Raw genomic sequence first — 27,795 nt, 5'->3', positions numbered from 1 at the left:
TTCTTTATCTGGTAAAACAAAAAAGACCTGCAGTTCTTCACAAATCGGTTGAACAATTGTCAGACAAAAAGTATGTTGCATTAACTTGTTACTGCTCCATATCTGAATTGGTTTTTAGAAGTTTAAAATAGTGAAAGGATTTTAAGAGATTTTAAATACTGCAAATGTTTTCTTGTTACCTGCTAGTACCACAGTTCAACTGTTACTAATAGGAACGGGAATGCAGTAGCAACCACTTTGTCCATACCCCAGTTCAGTTTTCAGAAACTTCCAACATTTTTTTTTTTCTAAATATGTGCATAGCTTTATTTTGTGCTCTATATAAACTTTATCCCAAGTTTCAGTAAAAGATTAGCCAAAGATATTTAAAGAAACAATATTACTGTATTGGTAATTTCAGGCACTGTTTATATCACAAAACAATTTTGTATGTTAAATTTATCTTGGGACTTGAAAGCTTGGTGTAACACATATTTCAAAGTAAATTAAGACAGATCCATTAAGAAAAAGAAGAGAGGCAGAAGACCATTGGTACACACGTTTTTAAGGCTTAGAGAAGTTGTCAACATCCTCAATTCCAGCTTTCTACAGAGGCAGAGAACTAGACTAGCACTGGCTTTATCAGTATTTTCAATTATTGGAGTTACAGAGCATCTATCCAGTCTTTAATGACTTGAGTTGTTAGAGATGCTCCAATAAAAATTTGTTTGTAGTAATAAAAAAAGGTCCCTTAATATGAATTACCTATTTTCAGGTTTTAGAACACTCAGTCATGATAATGTTGGTTAGGTAACATGAGAGCAAATAACCAAAACACCTTTTATTAGGCAAACAACACTTAAGAGCTTCTTTATAGTCCATCACTGTAAGGCAATCTTCTAGACCATGGCTCATCTCTGCACCTGTTTCCTTTCAATTTTCCACCCACCATCATTGCTGTAGGCATTCAAATAGCTGTTGAATTTTCCAGCTCCTACTTCGGTGTTTCAAGGTTAAAACATCCAGAGATCACCATCTCTAACTATGAAGTTCACCTTGGGAACTCACACTGTTAGTTATTTATGGCACAGTACTGCAGTCTAATTCTACCACTGATGTATTTCACTTGAAACAAATGACTGTTTAGTCAGTATTTTGCAGTTCTTTGAAAGTTCATATAGTTTTAAGTCCCAAAAAGTATTGCTGTTACTTCAACATTACTTTGTACTCATCTTTTCAGAACAGTGTCCAGAAGTCGACCTTTTTCCTAAACTGCCTAAAAAAGGAAGTAAAATATTTAAGAAGGTCGTAGCAAGAGCATTTGTGGAAATACACATTCTATATAATCTAAAGGAGGTCTTTAGCTAGAGGGCATGAAAGAAAGAATGCTGTAAATGCTAAGATGAAAGAGCTAATTCAGTTTCTCACTCTTTCATAACCTTCCGTGTTCATCTGAACAATTCCCACCATTGTTCTCTGTCTTGGTTCTCATACAGGAGGGATAAAAGCATTGCAATAATTATTACCTCATAGAGCTCTAAGTAAAAATGCATTAAGGAGTCTTAGGTGCAGAAATGCCACAGTAACAGAGAAATAAACACACTGAATCCAGCTAAAAAGAAATACCAACTCAAACTTTTTACTATACAACAGTATTTTTATTACTAACAAAGACAGTAATAACAAAACTACTGAATGTGTATAAAGTTACCCGTTTACAAATGTAACTAAAAGAAGGAAGGGTACTTAGTGTGCATTTTCACAGGTTTTTCTCACTGCCTTTCTGAGCAGCAAGAATATTAGATACTTTCAATGGGGAAAATGATGAAAGCAATAGCACATCCTGTTTAAGGCAATAAATTACAAATACGAAAATGCACATGACAATATAAAGGTAAATACATTCAATTTTCAATGCATGATCAATAAAACAAGTAACTCTGGTTTATCAGAACAGCATTTGCCATTGACTCAGTACTTACATGACCTTTGTGCCATGCAATTTTGCTCGATTGTTCAAAGCATCAGCATGAGTGCTGCACAAACTGGAACACAGATCCTCCACACAATAACAAAATAAAGATAACAATTTAAGAGCAATGTTCCTCTTAGTAATCAAAGAGATGATGCTGAACAGCCTGACAAAATGCAGTGAAATTTCAGTTTAGAAACCCTGGCTCCAAATCACCTCAAGTAATAAATGACATTGACTTCACTGGAGCCAGGATTCCTTTAGAGATGAATGATGAAACGCTTACGCACATCAGTATTACTTGCTCTGGAGCACCGTTCTATCATAAGAAAGTATCATAAGAAAGGCTATCTGTATTAAGGCCTTCTTGAGTTAAAGAAAATATATTGCTGTAGCATATAGAAAATTAAACTTTGTAGAAAAGTTATTAAGGTCTTGTTTTATGTAAAATGTACTGTTAAACAAGCTTGCATCTTAGTTTATCTGCACCACAGTTTATTTTCTGCAAGGTTTCTCTACAGATTTTAAAAAAGAGTTCAAGTTACTTGCATAGAAACAAAAGGAAGCATACGCTTTCACTGCAGCTCAGTAAAAAACAACAAAAAAAAAAACACACAACAAACATACTTCAGATTCTGTCTTCCTGGATAGAGGATCTGAAGCATCTCCCTGCTTGGCACGATGCACTGGAACACCATACCAGGAGGGGCTCGAAGCATTTTTCTGATGTACAGCTGTATCTCATGTACTACCCCTGTACAAGATGCCCAGATGGCTGACCAGTCTTGCCCCAGATGTGTAGTGTATGGTGTGTGTTTTGTATAAAGATAAAATCTGCTTTACTGTGAACTACATGAAATTGCCTGATCATCATAAAACTGTTGACCTCAGTAGTATCTAACGGAAGCATTAACTTTATCCAGTTTATACAATTAATACAAAACAGTAGTTCTAAATATTGACCTTATGCAGTCAGTTATTTACATAATTCATTTTTTATGTACAAAATAAATCACTACGATTCCAGATTCCCTTTCATATTCAGTGTAGAAACTACCATAAAACAGTGCTATAAATGACACATCATGACAATTTATGAAGTTTATGCATCTCTTATTTTTAAGTGATAACGTTGTTTAATAGATAATAAAAAAGAAAAAAATCCAAAACAAGTAAAAAGCTGAAAAATATTGAATATGCAGATGGAACTTTTATGTCTTGAAAAGTAACAGTGCTTTCTATGGATTATTTCAATACAGTTCTTCTACAAAAAGAGTTCTTTATATTGGGAATAATATTTTTCATCTTTCTTAAATTATTGCTAGTCAATCCAGCTATATCCTATAGAACTTTCATTTCCATTATTCCTGGATGGGTATGAATACAGTACATTATTGCCAGTTGTCCCCACTACAAAACTTACATTTTTATAAGTGCAAAACAAGATGTGTCTGATTTTTAATAAGGCACAGAATATCTGTTATTTCCAGTGTTACAGAACCCATAACAGTTTTATTAATTGAAAGTGTTCAAATAAAAATCAGTCTTTCAAGGGTTTGAACTGGTTCCTGAATCCAACTCTTTTCTGGTGTCTGAAGCCGAGTAGACAAGTAGTGATATGGAGCCTGACTGTGAGACATCAGGTATCTGGGAACTGCTCCTTTGTAATGCAGGAGATTCAATAAAATCATTTTTAGGAGTTACTCTGGAAGTAATGAGAAATAAAACACAGCAAGTCAATTTTAAGCAAAATTCATTAGACCGGAAAAACTTTCTTTTTTAAGCAACAAACTTAAGATGTATCTTAAGCTATTTCCCTTTCAAGAGAACGCAGCACAGTTTTGTATACTTCAAGCTTTTGTTTTTTCAGACTCATCGCCTTTCAAAAGGATTGTATTGCAGCCACAGATTTATTCAGGGTCACATCTCAACAACACACAAATATCCTTCAAGCTGAAGTTCCAGCACTCAAACACTTAAATGGAAAAAGAATCCCAAAGCCAATACAATAGCCCATATCGTACTGTAAGATACAGATACACGGCCCTAAGTTTGCAAGAATTACAGTATTCCTGACAGCTACTGACAGTGAACTGTATACTGATTCATCAGAGAGAAAAAACAGAAATAGTAGTAATATATGTAAAGAAGTAAAAAACTGAGTTACAGAATCTTACCTTCCTTCACCTATTCTCTTCACACTCCCAGACAAGCTACTCATATCACACGTGCTATCTGCTTTGTTTCTTTTTTCCACCTGATCCACGGTCAGTTTGGAACCACACAACATTTGATTTCCACTGTTTTCACCTTCCTCGACTTTTTGGGCTGATGTTCCATCTGCCTCTTTCTCAGATGTCTCCGGAGATGTTTTAATTTCTGCAACAGTTTCTTGGCTTAAGTAATCGTGACTAGTGATCGCTACTGCAGAAGTTCCATGATTTGTTGTGCCACCTGTGCTAGTCCCCATTGACTTTGAAATTACTTTCAATCTGTGCGAACTTGATTTGTAGTGCTTCTTTTTGTGTTTAACTTTGGAGTTGTGCCTCAAGAAAAATTCGCACGATTCTTGCAGTACTCTTCGACTCTCCCTGATTGGACTGAAAGAAGATACAAGCATATAACTGAATGACGAGGATAACCTCAGATACAATGCATTATAGCTTCGTACACAAAAACATAAAACGAAGAGCAAACAATGATGTAATCTGAGCTGGATGTTAATGAACATGTAGAAAACAATTATATATAAAAAGAGGGGAAAAAAAACTAATTGTAATGGCTTCAAAGCAATTATGCCCATGGAACAATTAAATAAAGCCGATTTCTACATTCCTTACTTCTGCAAGTAGGTCCAATGACTTCAGTAGTTTAATCATCTAAGAGAGGAAAGCAGGATTAGCTCATAAGCAGCTGTATTACCAAATTAACTTTATGTAATGTAAACCTTGTTCGAGTGAAAAAAACAGTAAGCGTTGTAAAAATGACTTCATTATTTTAAAATTCTTATAGCTGAAAGCAGTTAACATCTGAAATGCAAGAAAAATCCTACAGGAAATGGAAAAAGAGAGGAGAGGGAAAGGAAGCTATAAGCTCACCATCATGGAATGCAGATGTAAAATAAAAGGAGCTTAAGGACTGCATAAAGGGAAACTCAAAGAAATAAAAAGACCTTAAAATACATTATAATATATGAGTAACACAGATAATCTCAGAAGGATTAATATCCTTCTGAAGGATCCAAGCTTATCCAATGAAGGAATAAAAAGGAAAAGAAAAACGACAGTTATGAAAAATGGAGTTGACATTTGTAACCCGTTTAAAATCATAGATATGCATTTACTAAAATTAAGTAATTAAACTGATTTACTCTGTGTCTCAGAATAAAAATAAGGGACAGTAACTTAATATAATAAAGCCTAGCTAAGGATGGGACAATTAAGATTAATTTCCAAATAAGACAAGCTTGACAGACGAGAAAAGCAGAGGATGTTGTTATTCCACGATAGTAAACATAGCTGAGTGCTGTGCCAAATAAAGTCTGAACACATGAAAAGATCTGAGTTGATGGCTAAAGTTATCTTCCCTGATTTGACTGGAAACCAGAGATTATCCAATGCTAAATAAAACAATATGTCTACAGCTCTATGAAGAGAATAAATAAGCAGAGGAGAATATTTTTTTTGTCTTCTGAGAATGCAGTCAGGTCTCTGTGTATGGAAACCTTCCACAGACCTCAGTGGAACTTTTTGCTGGTGCCCATATGCAGCATTCAAACTTCAGGAGATAAAAAGCGCCCAAGGACAACGTTTTGATTACCTGAGACACATTTATGAAAAGTCTGAAATCCAATATATATATATAATATTTTTTTTTAAGTAAACACTTGAAAAACAAGAATAAAAATTGCTCTTACTCTCTTTTGCGGTTTCTGTTGAAGAAATTGGCCCATTCCGAGCAGGTCTTTTTACTTCCCACCCAGAAGACTGGAGATATGCCAACAATTAGTGTCAGCAAATATTTCATCAGAAACAAAAATATTTCTGGTCTTGCCAGTGCCTTTGCCTAGAAGATAACAAGGTTTAATAAATACAGAGAAGACATACTTGTTATTTTTTGAATACAGAAAACCAAACAAATTATGTAAAAGAGAGACTTTCTCCTCATGGCTGCTCTTCTTTGCTGAGGCTTGTACTGTGGACAAATGCAAGACATGTACAGTCAAGTCGGATCTGGTTAATGTCTGCTTACAGGCTACAGCTGGATACACAGAGAGGAGATTAGTTAGAAGGAAATATTTTTCTTTTAAATTGACAGGAAAGGTAATTTTAGGGGTAATAGTTTTTGTAGCCATGTTCTTCAGAGATGGTTTGTACAGATGAGATTCATCCCTTCAGCTTAAAAGAAACAGCGGGTGGATGAGCTGTGAGTTAATCAGATTAGACAGGGAGCTGCAGGGAACAACATAGCTGCTTTCTGTTTATTGCAAAATTAATCCACCTATTTGCAGAACAGGATCATAAGAGCCGAGCTATTTAACTCCGTAACAGACTATCTCCTCCTCCCAGGTTGCAAATTTAATTTATGTTACCTGGCTTACCTGCCAATCCTATCTACAAAAATCAGCGTTTTTGTCAGTCACGTAGCCTTAGCTACTTAGGCTGGAGTTTGTTTTTATTTTGTTCTGTTCTGATCAATGTATCATGGCTCAGGGAAGCCACGGCCAAGCACACCATTTGAAGCTACTGTAATAGCTCTAAGAGCACACGCTGTTTATCATATGGACAGAGCTCAGTAAGTACATCTTTGTGTAAACTTGCTGTTGCTATTTACTCTTTCCAATAGGTTAAAGACTGAGGATACAGGTGCTTTGTGCCTTATTATGCTAAGATTGTATATCTAAGCACTACAAAACAAGTTGGTTTTGTTTGTTTGTTGATAAAGTGAAACGCCTTACTTTCAACCTTGCTTAATTTGAGCCATCTAAGTTGAAATGAAGCTCAATGCAAAAGTGCACTTGTTAATGAAACGCTAATGGAAGCAAAAAAATAGCCAAGAAGCCTGTGAGCTCTGATGTTCAGTTTACACCAAGTTCAACACAAAGGATATAGAGGATGCTTACGAACATGGAAGGATCAAGCCTTTTTTTCCCCCCATAATGCTTGTGTTTATATTCCTCTTTTTGATGACAGGTTATTGCAGTAAAAACACAGATGGTATGTACAAAACAATGAAAGATAACATGAGAAACTTGCAGTTGTCTTAGTGATGGTTTATCCTTCTATATTTGTTCTTAAATGGAATGACACAAACCACAAATTACTTAAAATTGCAGAGAATTTTATGTATTGAAAGAGATTTAAGAGATTTACATAAGATTCAGAGTACTGGCTACAGGACAGCCTTACTTACTTTAAAAGCCTTTCCACGTAAGTTTTGTTTAAAAAAAAAAAAAAAAAGTAAAATGTGAACATCTTTTAAAAAATAAAAATGTTTTAAATTGCAGAGATCTCTTCACATTATTGAAAATAAGCCTGGAAGTGACAGCTATCATGGAAAAAATATACTGGAAATTTGTTTTGTAGTTAAGTGCTTTATAGTTCTATACTTCAACAAAAAAAATGATGAAAATGATTTTAAAGCTGTGGTTATAAACAACAATTTAAAGCCAATTTAGATTCAATTTTCAAGATTCATTTTTTCAATTTGAATTGAAATTGATGTGAATTCACCTTAGGTATTGAAATACAGAACTATGCATCCAAATACAGGTCGACTGCTTTTAGGAAGAGCTTGTGAAAAACAATCCCTGCCCCTCGCATTACTCATGGCATGAAGTTCAAGTAATCCCATTACAGCTGTGAGTTGGAATTGCTGAGTGAGATCAATTTGTTTAGAAGAAAATTTCAAAGGAAAAGGATGATACCACCAATTTTAACTTAAAAAGCAACCAATCATTGCATGTTCTTGAACTGTTTACTTACCATGAAAATAATTTTATTAAACGACACCACAAGATATAGCAACGTATATGGGGTTTTGCTAATTAACTTATCAGTATTATGTAGAAAGGAAACTGCTACTTGCCTGATAAGGACAAGGAATGTGGTACTGGTCACAGTGGTCGAACACCCAGGTGGTTTCCCAGGTCTTGCGGTTCACCAGCTCATAGACATAGCACCCGAGAAGTGACACAAGTGGCACCAAGTACAAGCCACTAAAAACTCCAATTCGAATCATGAACTTCTTCAGCTTCTCTTGGTTTCTGCCATCGTGCTGGATGACTTGCCGCACGTGATTTAAAGAGATAATACCAGCTAAAAGAAGAGAGAGACCGAAAAAAACACAAAGGCATAACGGCAAAAGCACAAAGTACAGAGAGGCATCCACGTCGTAGAGACCCACAAAGCAAACTCCACTGATATTGTCCCCTTCGACTTTGTTCATGGCAAGAAGCATAATGGTTAGAAAGCCGGGTATTCCCCACGCCACAGCATGGAACCACATAGCCTTCTGCGCGATAGCTTCGCAGCTCCATTTTCTTCCTGCTGCGAGGAACCAGGTGATGGTGAGAATCACCCACCAAATGGTTCCTGCCATAGTGAAGAAGTACAAAACCATGAAAAGGACGGTGCAGGCTTTGTTTTGGGAGCCAAGAACAACTGTTTCCCCAATTTCTAGCTTATCGTCTGCCTTGTTACAGGCAGTTCTATTCCCCAGCAGAAATCCAATGAAGTACATTAGAGACACTATGCTGTAACAGACCGAGTAATAAATGATGGGCCTCTCTGGGTACCTAAACCTTTTAACATCAATCAAAAAAGTCAGGAACGTGAAAAGCGTAGCACAAAGACAAAAGATTGAAACTATTCCAATGAAGCTTTTTGCAACATCCAATTCGTAATTTTTGAAGTACATATTGGGACACGGGGGTGCACACTGATCGATGCCTAGAAACTTGTAGCCTTGTCCATTGGAAGTGTGCAGGTGCCGGGGACACCAGAATCCATAATCCCTTCGCGTCTGTCCCGGGGTCTTCTGAGTTCCATGTGCGTTCGTGGTTACAGGAGCAGTGGCAGGAGCAGTCTCGTCACAATTGACTAGTCTAGATAAATTAACAGAAGAGGAAATATCTGAATACCCCTCATTATCAACTACAGTTATTTCTTAATGAGAAAAAAATGTGGAAAAATCTGATTCTAAGCACTACGAAATTTTATAGATGATGTAAAATGTACATTATATGAAAAACCTCAGTGGTATTAAAAAAAAACAACAGAGAAACACAGAATGGTTTGGGTTGGAAGGGACCTTAAAGATCATCTGATTCCATCCCCCTGCCATGGGCAGGGACACCTCCCACCAGCCCAGGCTGCCCAAAGCCCCATCCAGCCTGGCCTTGAGCACCTCCAGGGATGGGGCATCCACAGCTTCTCTGGGCAGCCTGTGCCAGGGCCTCACCACCCTCACAGTGAAGAATTTATTGCAAATATCTAACCTAAATTCACTTTCTTTTAGCTTTAAACGATTATTCCTTGTCCTATCCCTACACCCCCTGACACAGAGTCCCTTCCCAGCTGTCCTGCAGCCCCCTTTAGGCACTGGCAGGCCACTGTAAGCTCTGCCCGGGGCCTTCTCTTCTCCAGGCTGAACACCCCCAGCTCCTCAGCCTGTCTGCACAGGAGAGGGGCTCCAGCCCTCTGAGCCCTTCCATGGCCTTCTTTTGGACCTGTTCTGATACATCCAAACAGAGCAATGTATTTTCAGTGTAGACGGCTAATCAAACACAGCTATTTAACTGTTGTCTCTGCTGTTTTATTGCTTACTAAACACTTTACTCAAACTGCAATTGTTCTTTTACAGTCTTACTCCACACTTTTTTTTACTAAATATATATATATATATAATATTTAAAGTTGGTTTTATTTGAATAGACTGGGGGAGAGACAGCAAATGATCTTGTCAAAATGCAAGCTTCAATCAAGGAACAGTGCTCACAGTATCTAGAATTAACTGTTGACTAGTGTGTGATGGGGATGATTATGATGTTGTGTTATAATGATATTTCATTGTCAACAGCAATAAAGAGACAAAGCTAAAAACATAAGCAATGCAAAAAAATCATTGTTTTAAAAGTTCATTTAGAAATTGCTTTAGACTCATTTGTTCAAAGATTTAATTGAACAAAATATGAGGGTTTTATTTTATGATTAATATAGGATTAGCAATGTTGGGCAGATCTTCGATTATTCACGTATAACTCAGGTAAGCATTTATTCAAAATGGGATTTATGTTAATATAGATTCTGAGTTTAGGCACATATTTAAAAATAACAAGTTTTGCATGCTAGCTTTTAAAGCAAGATTCTGTTATCCCCAAACATTCTTTGTCAAATGCTACTGTAGGGGCATGTCTGCAAGGAATGTACTGACCCTACATGTAAGACTACTTTTTCCCCTCCATGTCAATTTGGAAGCTCAGCTTGAGCTAAAAAGCCTTAAATTCTTTGTTTCTCTGCATTATCATGCTGGCCAAATAAAGCCAGACTAATAATTAAGAAAACTGATGCCAAAGCAGATTCTTTCATTAACTGTGGGCCAGACCAGTATGAACATCAGAACAGTGCAAACTTTATTCACCCATGTCTTAAGAGGCATTATGCATTTTGTAAGAATATGAGTGTGAATCTCAGAACTGCAACTGAGTTTGAAGCCCATCCTCATCACTTCAGCTGTTTTCAGAATATCCTGCATTACTTGGCCTTCCCTGTGTCATCAACTGGGCAGACAAAATTTCCCACATGAACAATGTGGGGCCATTTTCAGTAAATGCTAGCAGTAATATAATATTTTAAAGCTGCAATGACTCCCGCAAGAAATGGAATTTGATTTGCGATGTCATTTGGAATATATATTGAATCATTGGATTAGCTTGTAATTTTCCTAATTTTTCAAACCAGTTCTGGAAGACTTTTGGTGCACAAGTTTCAATTTTTGTGCAGAGAAAAAGGGAAATAGAATTAATGCCATATATCTGTCATATTCGTTCCAATATGGATTTCTACCAAGAAGCATAGCACAGGACTACTGGCCCAGCTCTGCCTCAGCGCTGTCATGGATCAGCAACTGCATGGGGGCTAGAAACACGACCTGTTGAGTTTCCACTCCTTGCTCCTCTCTCGTATTTTTGCCCTGATGCGGTTAAGAACACTTGGCATTAAACGTTTATAAGTATCTCCAGTTGAAGGTCAGAATCTCAAAATGATTAAACCAGAGTTGTTTAAGTCGTTCCCATTTTATATATAATGACTCTCTTTTTCCCCAATGTAATACAAGCTGTCCTTTCTCTGGAACAAAGACCTGAACAACTGTGAGAAAAAGGTGCAAGCACTGGAAATGAGAATTCTGCCATGCAGTACAGGAAAAGTAATACAAGACTGAATTTGCACATGCAAGTCATTAGAAATAAGGTAAGGCTTCTACTATTTAATGCTGGGTGTGCACTCAACTAAAGAATATTTTAGATACTTTTATTTTATGAACAATTATTTATAAAAACCCCGTATTGTTATTATCCCTAGTATAGAGATCAGAAAGCAGAGTGACATCTGTGCTGCAACACTTATAATTTTAAATTTAATAATTTTAATAATTTTAATTTTTAATAACGTACTAATTTTAATATATGTGACCATTTTAATAATGAAAAAAGTAACATATAAGAATAGTCCTATGAATTTTTAACATCCTGTCTCCAATTTTCAGCTTGGTCTGGGTACATCTGAAAAATATCACCTCTGCTACTGATCACGTGGAAAAATACCCCACCTGTTACATTCCAGCTCTTCAGGCCATGCGATTCCAAAAGTGTCAATCAACGGCTTGCAGTCAGAATACACCTTCTCACAGAGGTTTCGGCAAGGATGAATCACATGAACTTGCTCCAGGCAGGCAGGAACAAATGCTTTGCACAGAAATGTGTGGACGTCTGGTGAGCAGTGGAGATTCATAAGGGTAAGAAAAGGCTTCAGGAAAGAAAAAGGCTTTCATTAGTATTTTTAAAAATGTAATTCGAGGCAGTAAAATTAATTTTCATCTCTATGGCTCACATTTCTTCTCCCAGAGGTTTAAAAGGATAGTAGAGAACACTGTCCAGCAGTTGTGGAAGAGCAAAACCTGGTGGTTTGAATGTGGAGGAACCACTCCTCACTGCACTGGTTCTTCCAGCTCAGTCCCTACTCTGAGATCTTAGTCCATCTGTTACTACTCAAATCTGTTTTTTCTTATTAGTGTTAGAAATCTGAAAGGAATCATTAAAGTACAAGATTCAAAAAAAAAGAGGGGGGGGGAAGGTAAAATATTAAGTTTCCATTTTGGCTATTCAGCTTCTAAACAGGCAGGCTGAGATTTTTAAAGATGGATCTATCCTTGTACTTTGTGTTGGAATTACATTTTCAGTCTGGTGTGTTGTATCCATCATCTTCCCTCAGTCTATAGTGTTTGCTGTGTTTTTCTTTTTCTTTTTTAGTATTTTTATTATTGATGCAGTCCAAATAAATTTAAAAGTGAGCAATAATGATATTTCAAGATTTCCACATGACTGAGAACTTGTCTACCTGTATTACAGGATGCTAGACAATGAACTACTGATGCGTATTCCTAGTGGAGAGTTCACAGAATGAAATGTAATGCAATTTTCCTGCCCCTTGTTCATTCAGTCCATTACTCACAGTCCAAGAGTCCTTCAGATAGTAAAAAAAAAAAAAAAAAAAAAAAAGACATCACCCCTTCTCTGCATTTTACTAACTTTATTGCTAGGGTAAATGACTTTAGCCAAACTATACCATGGGTATAAGCTTCAGGTGAACCAACAGTTGTCATTTTTCCACAAAAAATGGGCTCTGGTGCTTGTGAGGGATTTTGTACTCAGGTCCTTGTCAACACCAGCAACAAGAGAAGTCGAGAGCAGCTGGCTGGGCATGCACAAGCTCAAATGCTCCCATGTCTTCGTTCTTTAATAAATCCCAGTATCCTGGCCTGCTGTTTGCTCTGCCTTCCCTGCAACACCAGGCAAAGCTCCCAGTGCAGCTCATTAGGTAAAGCCAGGTCGTTTAATAACTCTCTGGGGCAGCAGGGATTAACTGAGGGCTGTGGGCGAAATGGATCTGCAGGATCCCGTCAGCCTAAGTGCTTTGTAGGTAGGCTTTTTGATGAGACACTGTCCACTTCTGGAAAAAGGAATCCCTGTATCACGTGTAAATAGTCAAATTCATGTGTTTCAGGAAAGCTTAAACAGTATTTAACACACTTTGACATGTGCTGGTAAATAGGGACATTGCACAATGTTTTCTAAGTATGCAGAACTTTCAGTAAAAATAGTAAGATCAGTAAAAATTTTTACTTAATGCTTTTCCATTAACAGCTCTGTATCTCAGTTATTCTGAATTCATCAAGAAGGGACTGGTAAAGGAAGGATTAACCTCTGAGTCCAGAACAGCACCTTTAATTTTATCAGCTTCTAAGTATCCCAAATATATCCACACCCACCTACCAAGAGCAAGTCTCACTGCTGAGCATGCAGTTGAAAAGGAAAAACTTTTGTAGATAACCTCCCCTTCAGGTGGGATACCTCAGGAAGAAACACAAGAACGGGGAGGAGGGAGTAAGATAAGGCAGGGTAAGAGTGACAGAAAAACATTTTATGAAAAAAAAAAAATAAAAATGTTGTCACTACTCTTAGAGCACTGACTGCAAGCTGCAGCCCTCCTTACAGCAGAGGTACGAGCACCTGATCCCTCACCTGGGTGTCTGCTCTGCAGCTGCCTTCCCAGGAAGGTGACTTGAGGATTTTAGGACAAGGAAAGATGCTTCCTAAAACGCTACACTGCCTCGGATGAAAAAAGCAGTCAGCCATTAGCCCTAAATGAATTACATTTCCTTTGCACTGTCGTGGTGTTGAATCTTTTCAGTTACTTTTTTTTCCCTGTTGTTCAAATATTTAATTTACGCTAGGTCTGTTCTTCTTTGCACTTAGGATAACATAACGATAATAGCTTGAGTGATCGTACAGAAATTGAATTTACATTTGATGTCAACTCCCGAGGAAACTGTCTTATTATTAATTCTTCCTTTTTATCCCCTCACAGTTCATCTCAGTTGATACAAAACAAAATTAATTTTGTAGAGCAAGTTTCAGGGAGTCAATCAAGAGCTCTTGCAGACTTCAGCTAAACAGCAATATTTTCTGTAGGAGTAGGAAATTTTAAGAATTGTTTTCATATTTATAAAATCAATGATGTCTAAAGAGCATGAAGAAAACTGTGTTTGGTTAAAAGGTCAGGCTTTGCAACCTACCTCAGCCATGCTGACAACTTCTGTTATACGAAACGATTCCAAAGCCAGAACACCGCAGCAATCAGCACACAATTAATAACGCTGCGTATTACAGGCAGATAATGGCAAGTGAGAACTTGACTGTGAGAGTTTTACTACAGCGTGTTGTCTTTGGCTACTGTGGTTTAACGAACAGGTTTTGTTTTGAAGCAGAAGTGTCCCAACAGATAAACACAGAAATGCCAGATTGGAGGAAGAAGGTGGCTATGCTCAGCCTTCTTTTCTTCCTGTTCTTTATTCAGGCATTAGAAAAGAAAGTCCCTTTTGGGTTACCAGTGTGGTTTATTTAAAAACTGTGGCCTATGACCGTGTCAAAGCCTTCTTGAAAATCAAAGTATAACACACCTTTTCCAACAAATCTGTGGATTCCAAAGAACTCCAACAGATTTTGTTGGCCAAAAGTTCCCCCAACCAAAAAAACTCTACAAAATGTACAATAAAACCCTTTGCCCCAAGCATAAGCAGATGGGATTTGTACAGTGCAGATTTATTTTTAGAAATTGCCTACTTTTACCATTTGAGAGCAACAGAAGAGGTGGCAAACTGCACTTGGAAATCTGTTTTGAATTAGCTATCTTTAAATGTGGTCTTCGTGTCCAGCCAGCCAGTCATTTTGGAAGTGCTGCACTGTAGAAAATAACAGGTCTGCATTTCCTGACGGACCACGAAAGCAAAGTCTCACCAAAACCAAAAGGAGAAGCATTCGCTCCTCCTGCTGGATAGCATGTAAGCAAAAAGGTTAAAACCAAGGCCAGAAGCTCCCCGAAAATAAGCCCTGGTTGCTTCAGGGCTGGGTTACCATACCTAGCAATAGCCACCATTGCCCTGTCACACGGAGGACAGAGATGAAAACCTGCAGATTTGGCAACAGCAGAGTGACACAAAGCTGCTTGCAAACCAAGAGCAGAGCCTCACGAGGCCAATGTAAGTCCTAAAATAGAAATTCTCATCTTCCTGCCTATGGGAAACAAAACCCAGTAAATACAAGGCAAAATAAAATACACTAACAGTATACCAAAACAAAAAAGAAACCACCAAACCACCTAATAACTAGCAGGAAGCGGCTGTAGAGCCAAAGCTGATATAGTCTGTAATGTCCCCAAGTAAGAGTAGTGGGAAAACTGAGGATTAAAATGCAAACTTTTCCAGTGCATCGTCAGTGCAAGAATCCAAGCACAGCCCTGCTGTGAAGCTCCTGTGTGTTCACTGTGGATAGTGAGTAAGGCCAAGCAAGCAAAGACCAGAACATCCCTATCGACAAGAGGAATACCCTCAGCACTGAGCAAAACACCACCTAGCTTAGTGCTGGACTTTTTAAGGGAGCTTGTCTGTATGCCCTTTGCTCCAGAGGGAAAGCCAGCCTAGCTCAGTAACCCAGTCACGGTGTGGCCCTGCACACAGGAACACAAGTGAGATGCGCAAAAACAAATGGTACAGCGGAGAGAATAAACACCGAGGTGCAAACAGGCTCTTAAACATATTTTGCCAGTAAATAAATTGCAGCTTTCAACTCTGCATTAATCTCAAGATCATGAAGCTTTCCTGTATTGTGCTTGGCAGGCTTGGAAAACCAAGATGTAACAGAAACAAAGCTCAGTACTCCAGGAAGATGCTGCAGATGAAGATGACTTCGTTCCGTCTCATCTTGTTTTTTCCCTACAGAAAAGGATTACCAGAGGTGATTGAGTAGTTACTACCAATGCATGTCAAAATGAGTGAGAATATTCTCCTGTACTGTAATCAATATCACAGAAACATTTAAAATAGAAAGCGGTAGATCAAAATACCAAGGTCTTTGTTAAACAGCTCTTGGAAATCTTAACTGGCAAGAACAAGTATTTCTGAGTTGCTGATAAGCAGAGGTGAGAGCCTGTGCTCAGCTATTTGGAACCAGTTTGCAAAACTAACAGCCCACTCTCCTCATCGCTGAGGTTTAGCTACCAAGGTAAGTAAGTTAACTGAGCTAAATGTATTAACACTGAGGTTAATTACATTAAAACAATGAGACACTGTCTCAGCATTAAGCAATGGCACCTGTTTCATGGTTTGAGGTGAATCCTGTGACCCAGAGCACCAACACTGCAACCTCACTCCTCACAGCACTGCCTATGTCAATTCTGGAAGCAAACGTAGGCTTAAATCCGAATTTCTGTAATCTTAGTACTCGGGGTGCCCCATATTCCTACCTGTATTAAAGCTGTACTTCGTTATTCATAAAACATTCATCTGCTTTTCAGAAAATCTGCAGAAGTTTGTTACGGGTAACAATTTACAGTACCAGATTCAGTTACTCCAGTAAGTGTCATTACAGACTTGAAGTACAACCTCAAAATCTAAACACAATTAATTTTACCTATACACCTTAATATGCAGTGTTGGAAATACAGCTGCTATCAACCTCTGCAATTATAAATGCAGCAGTCTCAGAGAAAAAGTGGCAGTAACCACTCTCCATACTCAGAGCTATACTACCCATTAATCTCCAATACCCCTAGCTACTACTATAATGATCAGCTGTTTCAGTTAAGAAGAGTGTAACATATATGGCATGGCTGATTTAATCCTACACTGTTGTTTCAATAGAGTTGTTCTGGGGTGGATGCGAGCAAGATTAGCATCGTGCCCAGGGAAACTAATGGCATCACACAACTCATTGTGTTTACACAATGGCTCATGGCTGCACAGTGAACCGGCTGCCAAAAATCTGATTCCTTGTTTGTGCACAATTAAGTCACGACAAATAAACACACCAACACAGGAAACTAAACGAAGGGTGAAATTTGCAAGCTAGGTTAGACTCAAAGCAGAGCTGAGAAGAGACTCAGCTCACGTTCAAAGTGATATGGGTAACTCTTCTAAGACAGGTTTTTCAGAAGTAAAATTCACTGATAGGAGTACAGTATTTTAGATATTAACATAAAGACATTTAATATGCACCATTAAATTGCGCCAATTTGACAGAAGCAAAAACCATTAAAATAAAAGTCAAATTAGTGTGCTTTCAATAAGCTGCCTTTAAAGCATTGCTCCCTGCAGCTTGTGAAATAGAATTAAGGCAAATACAAGTCAAGTTTAATTTAAAAGCTTGTAAAACCTTTTCTGATCTAAATTGGTTCAGAGGTTACAAATATAAGAACAAAATCTTTTGTCGGAATCGAAAGCAGGTTACCCCAGTAGTTTAGAAGAGACAAATCTTTTACATTTCCCACCCCAGCACAATCTGGTTCAAGGATCTGAGAAAAAAACAAAGGAAATATGTAACAATGGCTCAGGAACCATGGGCAAGCAGCTGAAATGCCCAAGCAGTGCAGACCCTATCCTGTGTAGCTGCTCCATGAGCCAAATCACTCACCTGAGCGTTCAGCGTAAGTCCACTGAAAGCACAAGCGTACTCGCTAACCCTTCATCACCACTGTCCCTCTAAATATAAATGTACTAAACATAATATATTTAATATATAACTTGGCTGTGAGCCTTCCTAGCCGCTCACAGGGGATGGGATCATTAACCAGCAACCCAAGGAGTACAAAGCACAAGGTGAAGGCTTTCAAAGGTCAATAGGGCAGCAAAATACCCACTCAAAAACCCACCCCACCAAACAGCCAGGCTTTAAACTTACCACTGCCATCGAGGGTGTACGTGGACACGTACACAAGAAGATCAAGCGGGCTGTTCTGCTTTGACCTCTGTGGGTTGCTAGTTTTGGGTGGCTAAGCTGCTGGTTTGTCATTAACCAGCAACTACAGAATTTCTTTAGGCAGTAAGACAACTTATTCCTGTGTCTTCCCTTTAAGTATTTAAGATAAAAATACACATATCCCTATGCAGATTAGCTATAACAAAGGCTAGAAACAATACAGATGGAAATGTTACATCTCCCTAGAAGAAGTTATTACGAAACAAAGTTCCGGTGCTTTCCGAAATAGCTTATTAGCAAAATTCACTGCCTTTTGTGGTTCTAACCTAAATTACAGCTTGACCAAAATTATAGGCATGACAGCCTCTGCAATTTACAATACAAAATAAATATTAGGGAGCTTTCCTGAGCACAACTCAACTATTTACGCGCAGCTTTCAATTATATATGGTTTTATCTCCGTCTATACTATACATAGCAGAGAAGATGAAAACAAGTTAACAGATGGAAAGTACACTGCAGCCCTCAAACGTCTCGAGTCTAGACTACAGCAAATGAGACCTCCACTGCATCTGGGCTGTGGTAGCAGAAACATCTCAAAATAATCCGAAATCCTTCATGTATTTGCCATGTGTTAGAGGAGCAAATCGATTTAGCACTGAGCTTTTTAATACAGGACACAGTTTAGAAGATTACCAGCAAAACAGTTGATGCACTGGGTGTTATCTAGGGATAGGGGGACATTCACCTCCCCGTGCCTAAACCCAAGCCATGCTAACACACTCGATGCCCCTTATCACAGAATCATCAGGATGGCAAGAAAGCCACTTCTGTGGATGTAAAGGCACCTTAACCAGCTGTGCAGAGGCCCAGCCACCTACCACTTTTCCACACCTGCTGAGCCAGCTCCGAGTCCACCCAGGAGCACAGTTAGTTGTATGGTGTGACAACACAGACACCGAGCCCCAGCTAATAAACCCTACCAGGGGTTTATTACCTTACACCCAGCAGTAGCTGGTTGTCTCTGCACAGCCCTGATGGAGCTGGAAGAAATGGGAAGTACAGCAGAGGCACAAACTAATTTTGCAAGGAGTTTCGCAGGGCTCAAAGATGACCCTATGAGAGCCCTGCGCGGAGCCACGCTGCTGCCTGCATCACGTCTTTCCCTCTTCCTAAATCTGGGCTTGTCCCACCTGGCCAGTACAATATCACGGCACTGACACTGTATACAAAAAGGAAAATCTGGTTTATGAAGATAGTTCTCATGCTAACAGGGAATGGGCTCGGCCTCGCAGATCCCACTCAATGAGAAGTAGCCACGAGTTGATTTCTTTCCTGCGTGTCACAGGAATGAGAGGCAGCTTGTCCCACGGCCAGTGCCAGTGCCTCGATGTACCACCTACTGGAAACATCAAAAGCAGAAGCCAAAGGAAGCGCTGCTGGTGCTGAGGTACCTAAATGTAACCTGATGGGCTCTTAATTTAATAACTCAGCCATCTGACTCGAGCACACCAGGCTGAGGTCATCTGTTACATCACAGCAAAGCGAAGGGATTAGTGAAAGTTTGCAGGGATTAGCAACTGTAATGATTTTCACGTGGTACTGAATCAAACGCTTTACTGAACTTCAAACGGGCTGGCTTGGTTAGCACCTCCAAAATCCGCACAGGTCGCTGCTGCCACGCACACAGGTCAGCCAGCAGGAGAGGGTCCCTGGAACAAAATCTCAGCAGCACCAGAGCACAGGCCAGCAAGTCAGACAACACTGGAAACAAATGATCCAGGCTCAGACTGAGACAGCTGACGAGAACAATGGAAAAGCAGGTGGCAGCCTGGCTTTGTTTCTGTTTGGGAAGCTCTGACCACGCTGTGAGCTGTTCACATGCTCAGCACCCACCACCTGCTGTAAATTCTGCTCCACAGCAATTTTCCGTGAAGACTCTGCTTCTGGGAAGGTTGTTGGGGGTGCAGAACAGAAAACCAGGCCCGCCACTTTAATCCACTCCTACAGCTGTAATCTCCGCTGTATTGTGAAAACACAAAACACGCAGCAATCAATGCAAAAAGTAGATCATTGCTGTATACAAAAGGCAGTGAGGAAGATTTCTAAAGAGATCTATAAGATCTTCATGAAAAAAAGGTGATACTGCATTCCTAAGGACTTGTGGGAAACAGCTCTCATCTTTCACAGATACATCTACTTCGTGATATTTCTGTTGTTATTTCTAAGATAATGTCTAAATGTCTAAAACAGTGAGAACTTGAACAGTTATAGATTTTTGCTTTGCAGATATATATGCATCTTAATTTCTCTTATTTGTTGATTTTTATTTACTTTGGGATACAGGCCAACCTTAGAGGCAAGAAAGCACGAAAAACTCGCTTCTAAATAATATAAAAAAAAAATCTAAATTTTTTTATTCTAAAGCATGGACGAAGCAGCTGGTAAGGAAGGAAGCTTTACCCACAACAGCCACTACTTTATGAAAACTTCCTCCTTCCTTCAAATGCAGGGTAGCCAAAAATATGAAAGGGCTGTCAACAAAACTACGGAACTGACGTTTCTATGGGAGCCTCCTTCTGCACACGCAGCCTCACACAAAGTCTCTCCTCCCTTCCTCCAAAATCTCCACCCCAATCCCAGACATCTCAAAACACTGACCTCTCTGACAAGAAGATCAGTGCCTGCTACAGCACAGAAGCAACTTAGTACTACTTAATAGGCAATCTGTCGAGAGCTTGTGCCCTTTATTCAGAGAAGTCACTCAAAACAGTCACAGGTGCTCCCCAGCACCCAGTGCACTGCAGAAACCTTCACCCATGAGAAGCTGGGGGCTGCCACGAGCACCATTACAGTTCTGTAGCCTCAGAGGCAGTCAAGGACTAACATTTGCTCGCTCTGTCCCTCACAGATGCTCCTGATAAGCAGGCAGTCTTCCTTTTGTCCCTCTGTCCTGGCGCCTGGCTCCCAGACTGCTGCAGGCAGCGCCCTGGGCGGTCTCCCTGCGGCTGAGGTGGCACTGGGGAAGGTGGGACAGGCACCAGGCTGTGTAAAAGGACGCTGACGAACTCGCTGAGGGCACGTGGATGGCCCAGAAATGCTCTTGTTAAGCTGGTAAAGGAGCAGGAGGCGTCAGACACAGGGCACGGGTGGCAATCCCTGCAGGAGGCCTTCCCTCGCCCTCCAGAGCCGCCAGGTTTGTGGCTGGTGTCAGCGCTGGGTCGGATGTGCCAACCCCTCCTGCTCTGCCCAGCTCTGAATGCCCACGTGAGGCAGTTCCTCCTCAGCACCAGGAGGTGCTTATAGTCCTCAAGGCCACCTTTTCTTCTACCCATTCACCTCAGGATCTGTGGGCCACGTTAGCCTTCAGAGCTCGGTTTGTAGCTCCAGGCATCCCCCCCCAGCTTACACAGCGCTTACCCTCCCCTGAATACCCTGTAATGGGAACACTAAACCCACCTTCCACTTCCACCTGTGCAGTGGACAGGCACTGCAGAGCCTCACGACCCTCTTCAGAAAGAGGGAATCCTGTTTAGGGAAGCTGGCATCAATCTGTTCTTTCCTAGGTGTCCTCCTGGAGTAAGTAGGCTGCAGCCCCAGGACTAAGCCCACCCTTCTCCACCTGCAGTGCTTGGTGTAGCCAGTGCCCACACTTGGCATCTGAACATGGAAAAGGAGTTGGAGAAGCACAATGAGACCCAGAGACCTCCAGGGCTGGCACCAACTCCTGACAGGGCACTGCAGAAAGGACAGAAGTCTTCAGGAGACCAACAAAATAATTTATTGTATCCACAAAATCAGTGCATGGGGTGTATGAATGTGCTGCTCAAGCTCCTGGTACTGTGAGAGCTAACGATGACTTCAGTTACCTTGAAACATCTGAGAGCAACTGCAGTAGAGTGCAAAACCAAAGTGCCCTGAATTTGCATGTTGTAGAGTGACACAGATTTGTCTAACACACATTTTTGACCTCTTAGCTTTTCCACAAGCAACAGTGATGCTCAAAACAGAGTTATTCATCTCCAACTATTCTGTGTTTCTGGAGACTTACCCAGCACAGAAGTCATGGTGCTTTGTGTTTCCTTTGATCCATACAAAGCGGCTCTAAGAAAATAGTTCAGCATTTGCAAACTTTGATCTAACATGTATGGATCTAATTATTTTAGAACAGATCTTTTACAACCACCTTGTTCCAGTGAGCTAGAAAAGTTAACGTAGTCTATTAAATAATAACGTACAGCACGCTATACTTCATACTTTTTTTTTAATGCCCTCCATGTCAGTTACCACCAGTGATAAGGGTGGTGAAACAGCACAAATGTTTTCAGCAAAATATGAATTACAAAGCCCCTTGTGCTTGTTCATACCTCTGCACCCTTTCTCCTGCTTAGGCTCTGAGGCAGCATCAGGGAGAAAAAGCAATTCCAAGCAGATACAGCTGATCAACTGCTTTCCTAGCTGAAGCTAAGCTATTTTAAGAGATTTAAGCTTCCAGTTTCAAAGTACCAGTGGCTGGTGTACTGCAGCAAGCACTGCTTGTCTGAGGTAAGGGAGAGAGGCAGGATGCCTGTCTGTACAGGTCTCAGTAAATTCACACCTGTGCCATTTTGCAGAATGTCCCACTAACAGCAGTCTGCACCAAATAGCACTTAAATTCCTCAACGCTCCCAACCTACAGAAGGTGGAAAGCTTCATCCTATTCCTCCTCCTGTGCATATGATATATTTAATATCAATACATATATTGATTTAAGTTTGCCAGATAACTGGTTTACAGTTTTTGCAAGTATCTTCATATTTGGTTGCTAATTTATACTTAGAGGCAAATCAAATGATCATATTAAAAAAATATATATTGAATTTACAGAGGTAGAAAACCACAGAACTTTGGCGTCAAGCTTCTGAAGGTACTTTTTAATCCACTTCAAATTGCTTTGGTATATTCTCCTAACTTCTGCCACTGCAATCAGCTCCACTGAACTCGCCACAAACATGTATTCTGACACAACCGATTAAGAAATATGAACAAAGGAAGTTATTACAGAGTAATATTCTCTGCTTTGCTTGAATAATGCAATAATACTGCAGATAGTTGAAGTACTCGAAGCACTCGAGTTAGTTGAAGAACCCGAGTTAGAAGTGACTTGTTTTTGAGGATTGCCACGAGAGGGAGTTACGCCTCTGGAAGTATGGTTGAAGGGCGGCTTCATCACAGCTACATCCATCCATTTGCCTCACTAGACATATTCCAGGTCTTCAGCCTCCAAATTTGAGCTAGTAAGAACACGAGCAGTGGTACTGCTCAATTGCTTTGAGACAGATGCTGCAAGTAGCTGCAAATAATTAGCTTCCACTGTCATGCAGGTGTTCAAAGAACACACGCGAAAAAGCTTCAAGTCATTAAGTCATGTGGTTGTACCTTCCAAAAATCTCCATTTGTTGCATAAACAAAGCTAATCCAAACAAACAAAACTCAAATAGTTTGAATTCAATCCGCAGAGTCAAGAATTCAATTAAAAATAAGGCGGGAGGGGGGGAGCAAATTATGAGCTTTCTGTTGCAAAAAGTAAGAGCCAAGGAGAACTACCACCATTAGCAGAACCTCCATAAGATTGAGCAAGTCCTTCTTCCTGCTCTAATCAGTTCAGTGTCCTGATTTATAGCATATCACCATGAAGAGCTGATAAGTCACACAGAACTAATACCACGAATCAGCTCAGTGACCCAGTTGATTTCCAGGAGGAAAACCACCTCATGAGACTGTGGCTCCCCGTCATTCTCACCTGGAGGATTACTATGAAGACATAGAGATGCCAATTTAACACCTTTCCAGAAAGGAGACAAGCTCTACAGATGCCTTCATGCTCCATCAGATGGAGCTCATGGCTCTTCTGGCCATACAAGACTCCCCACGGGGGAACACACACCCGTTAAGCCTCAACACTGGGCTAGAGCAGAGACTTAGCCAAGTTCTGGAGAGGTAACTTCACACCCAGATGAGCCTCATCCTCTTGACTGACTATTCTTTGTTCTTTCTGGGAGTAAACATAACAAATAAATAATGAAAATAAGTTTCCAGAGTGTATAGGAGCAGAAAACAGGATTAATAGACACTTCCTGCACAAAATACTTGAGATTTCTTGAAGAAGTCTCCACCATATGCCCTTGGATTGCACGATTAAGCAGCTTGCTCAAAGTCAGTTAAGATAAAGTAAGGAAAATATTACAAGCGTCAGTCTCATAACCCAGTGTTTACATTTTAAGACCATGCCCAGCCTTGAGAACAAGCTGTGGGGAGGGTAAAGAGAGATGGAATTAAAAAACAAAGCCTTTGAGCATTCCTACTGAGGATCAAAAGAGAAAAAGTTTTAACCAACATACCATTAAAATTCTTTCTTTGGTACAAACGGAGTTTGGACTACCAATTACAGAAAAATTCAAGCTCTTAAAACAGAAGTCGCCTTCATCTCCCAACCTCCTGCTCCTTCATGGCGGTAAAATGAAGTTAAACCACAGTCCCGAAGCCCCATAGCTCCTCCTCTGCTGCAAGCCCCCTGAAAAGCAGAACCTTTGACACTCCTGCAACAATTCACTGCTGCAATCAACCATGACAAGCCACGCTGATGCCGTTACTGAATACCCCGTAGAATCACTTCAGAGGGCATAAGCAGGATGTATACCAGCAGTACACACCAGTCTCTGGAGAGAGGCCCACCACAGAACTATGCTAAGCTTACTGCACAGCTCCAGCTAAAGTCATAGTGCCAGACACAATAAAAGTTACACAGCTGGGGGAGAAACTTCCTTATGCTTTCATTCAGTGAGGCAGGTGTCTGAAAAAGTTGGTTTGGCCAACCAGTACTGTCCAACTGCAAATAGAGGAAGGCAGATCAGGTAGCTCAGAGACATCCATACAGCACTGGGATAATGAAGTACAGCAAATCAGAGGCCAGACCGTAGCAGTGACAGGACACTAAAAAGTATTAGTACACTAGGCCAAACCCTAGTGCTGTTCCAAACAGCCCCCTGTCAGCTGGCTGATTAGTGATCAGCCATCGTAGGAGCCAGAAGTGATTACAAAAAGACGGGATGGAGAAAAGGGAACAACAACACTTCTTGCTACCATGCCATTCCTGTAGAGAGCACGAAATAAAAACAGACAAGTCATGAACCCTGTCCCGGAGGAACTAGGCGTAACTCACTGACGATACAGGGAAGTCCCAGCAAACAGAAGTGACAGCGATCTCTGCTCTCACAGCAGCGTTCCTGGAAGGCACAAGCACTGACAGAAGCGACCTGCCAAGCAGGAACCACCTGCACGCCTGACAAGATAAAATGGCAGGCGCTGCAGAAAGAGAGCACTCCAGACAAAGGATGGCTGGAGAGAGAGGGAGCATTTTCCAATTTAAAAGCACACAAGGTATCTGAGATCTGTGGGTGAACTGAATTGTTCACATACAGGGCTCTTACCATCTGATACCGGAATTTCCCATGTGTCTACGTGGGGCTGGCAAATACAATGCAAGCCTCTGCCCTTCCAGACTGGCAGCTAGAGGCCAAAATGGTAATCCTGAGTATCCCAAACAGCACTAAACAAATGCTTTGGCAACTGAACCAAGCTTCTTCTCCAAGCTCAGTAATGAATATGCAAATAAGATTTTAGTTGTAGTAGTAGCAGCAGCAGCCTTCCCCAATACTACCTTCAATTTTTTTTAAAACCAGAAGCTTCTGAATTTTAATCTCACTTCTGTTTCACTCTCTGCACAGCACAAGACTTTGAGCTTTTCAAGACCTGCATTAAGGTGTTCCCCCTCCTCTTGCTACTGAAAAGCCATTATTAAAACAGGTTTAAAACTTGTTTTACAGGCCTCTCACCCAGAGAGGCTCTCGCCCTCTGTAGCTCCTGTAGCCGGCACAGCTCTTCCACAAGGTGGCATGCTCTCCAGGGAGCCATGTTGCAGTCAGTTCAGGTAGCAAAGCATTTGTTTTTAGTTGAGAAAAAAAAAAAAAAAGCAAAGCACAGAAGAAAGTTTCTCTCGGTCAGGAGTTTCAGCATTCAGTCAAGTGGAAGCAGAACGCAAAAGGCAGAGCGGAGAACAAGGCTATGAATAAGTTTAGGTACCTGTCCTTAATAGATGGAATAACAGATGGAAGTTAAGAAAGAAGAGACCTAACAGTGACTTCTAAACATGATTTTTGCACTGCCTGAGTTCAGGTGGGCCAAAGTTATCACCAGGCTATGTCCCTAGAGGATCTCAGGAACTGCTTTATGCATTAGTAAGGTACATGGGCTGCTGTGTGATGTGGTGAAGAGCTCTAGCAGCCACACTGGTGTGCCACACCAATCCATGGGGTATGTGCCTACAGCTCCCTTACGCTCTGCTTACACAGCCAAGGAGCTAGAGTGAGGTCCAGAAAGTTTCAAAGAAGTGTTATCTACTCAGTTTATCTCCCTTATCATTTAGTATGGCAGGTATCAGCACTCAGTGCGATGTCTGAAGGACAAAAAGGATGCCCTGCACCCTGTTTACCTCCACGCGCTACCTTCGGGGCGGCAGAACTCACCTCCATCTGGAGAGCAGCAGTGTCCTGGTCGTAGTGCCCCATGATGTTGGGGAAGAAAGTCATGTTGTACGGCATCCGCGAGCACCTGGCGATGGTGATGGGCTCGCAGGTGAACAGGCTGTGCCCCCGCACCAGCGCCAGCAGCCAGGCGCAGGTGAGGGCGCCCAGGAGCGCTCCCATTTTGCCGAGCTCCCCGCTACGGGCGCAGGGCTGCGGGCGCTGTGTCCGGCACTCGCATCGTCCCCTCCTCCTCGCCGAGGCTGCGGCTACTGCCCCATGTCCCAGCGCCTCTCCCCGGCTCCCTCCTTGCTCCGAGCTGCGAACACAAGGAAGAGCCGCGCCAGGCAGGGCGCTCAGCGCTCGGCCTCCGCGCCGCGGGGCTGCCGGCAGAGGAGGGCAGGGAAGGGGAAAGGAGGGGAAAAGAAGGGAGACGAGGCCGCCCCGGCCCGCACCTACCCCGCCGGGCCTCGCCCCGCTGCTCCCAGCGCCCCGGCTCGGCGCTCGGTTCCCAGCCCCGCCCTAGGAAGCGGCGCCCGCAGGGGCGGGCGGGGAGCGGGGCCGGGAGGGCGGCCCCGGAGCCGGGGCTCCCTCGGCGCCGCAGCCCCGACACGCCCGGGCCGAGCCCCCGGCGCCCCCTCCTTCCTCCTCCGCCTCCTCCTCTTCCTCCCCGGGGCCCCGCCTGGCCATGGCGGCCGCGCTGCTGCCGTCCCCCTTCCCCTCAGCTCGCCCCCTCCACGCCGCCATGACGTGCCTGGCATGGCGGCGCAGCACCGGAGCTGCCTGCCCCTGGGGAGGTGTGGGGGAGAGGGGACATGGGGAGCCTGAGGGGGGTGACAGAAAGAGAAGGTGGTGTGGGGTGTGTGGGACATGGCGGTGAGGGCAATAAAGTGGATAATAAATGGATAACGTGTGGATAAAAGTGGAGCACCTAGCTGGGGGTGTGTGTGCCCTCAGGTCCTCGCTGCCTTCATGCCCTCCCATCTCCATACAGAATCATAGAGCATCCAATTTTCCAAAATATCCAATATCCAAAATCCAAACATAGTTGGAATAGCACAGGTCTACCCAAAATATCCTTGCTCCCTTCATGCCCTCATGTCTGCATGTCCTCTCTGCCTCTATGCCCTCACATCTCCATGTCCTCACAGCCTCCATGCCCTCATATTTCCATGTCCCCATGGGGCCTCGTGTCTCCTGGAACCCAAGCTCAGGAATTGTGAACCACCCTCCCACCACCTCCTCTGCCACAC

At 41.5% G+C, this 27,795-nt stretch overlaps 1 protein-coding gene across 2 annotated transcripts; it reads right to left on the bottom strand.

The window, feature by feature from the left end:
* Nucleotides 1-1,615: 1,615 nt before the first annotated feature.
* FZD6 (frizzled class receptor 6) lies at nucleotides 1,616-27,189 on the bottom strand. Of its 2 annotated transcripts, none has more exons than XM_068672415.1 (7): nucleotides 26,998-27,189; nucleotides 26,546-26,861; nucleotides 11,780-11,976; nucleotides 8,039-9,056; nucleotides 5,868-6,016; nucleotides 4,129-4,551; nucleotides 1,616-3,656 (listed from the first exon to the last, which is right to left on the bottom strand). In XM_068672415.1, the coding sequence occupies exons 2-7, from the start codon at nucleotides 26,723-26,725 to the stop codon at nucleotides 3,500-3,502; spliced, it is 2,124 nt and encodes a 707-aa protein (XP_068528516.1). In that variant the 5' UTR covers nucleotides 26,726-26,861; nucleotides 26,998-27,189; the 3' UTR covers nucleotides 1,616-3,499. The 2 variants fall into 2 exon arrangements, with proteins under 2 accessions (XP_068528516.1, XP_068528515.1); XM_068672414.1 differs by having other exon boundaries at nucleotides 27,002-27,189.
* Nucleotides 27,190-27,795: the final 606 nt, after the last annotated feature.

This window comes from Anas acuta, chromosome 2 (assembly GCF_963932015.1).
Source record: "Anas acuta chromosome 2, bAnaAcu1.1, whole genome shotgun sequence".
In the NCBI taxonomy this organism is placed as follows: domain Eukaryota; kingdom Metazoa; phylum Chordata; class Aves; order Anseriformes; family Anatidae; genus Anas; species Anas acuta.
Note: the sequence above shows the minus strand (reverse complement) of the source record. Positions and strands in the feature narration are given on the sequence as shown.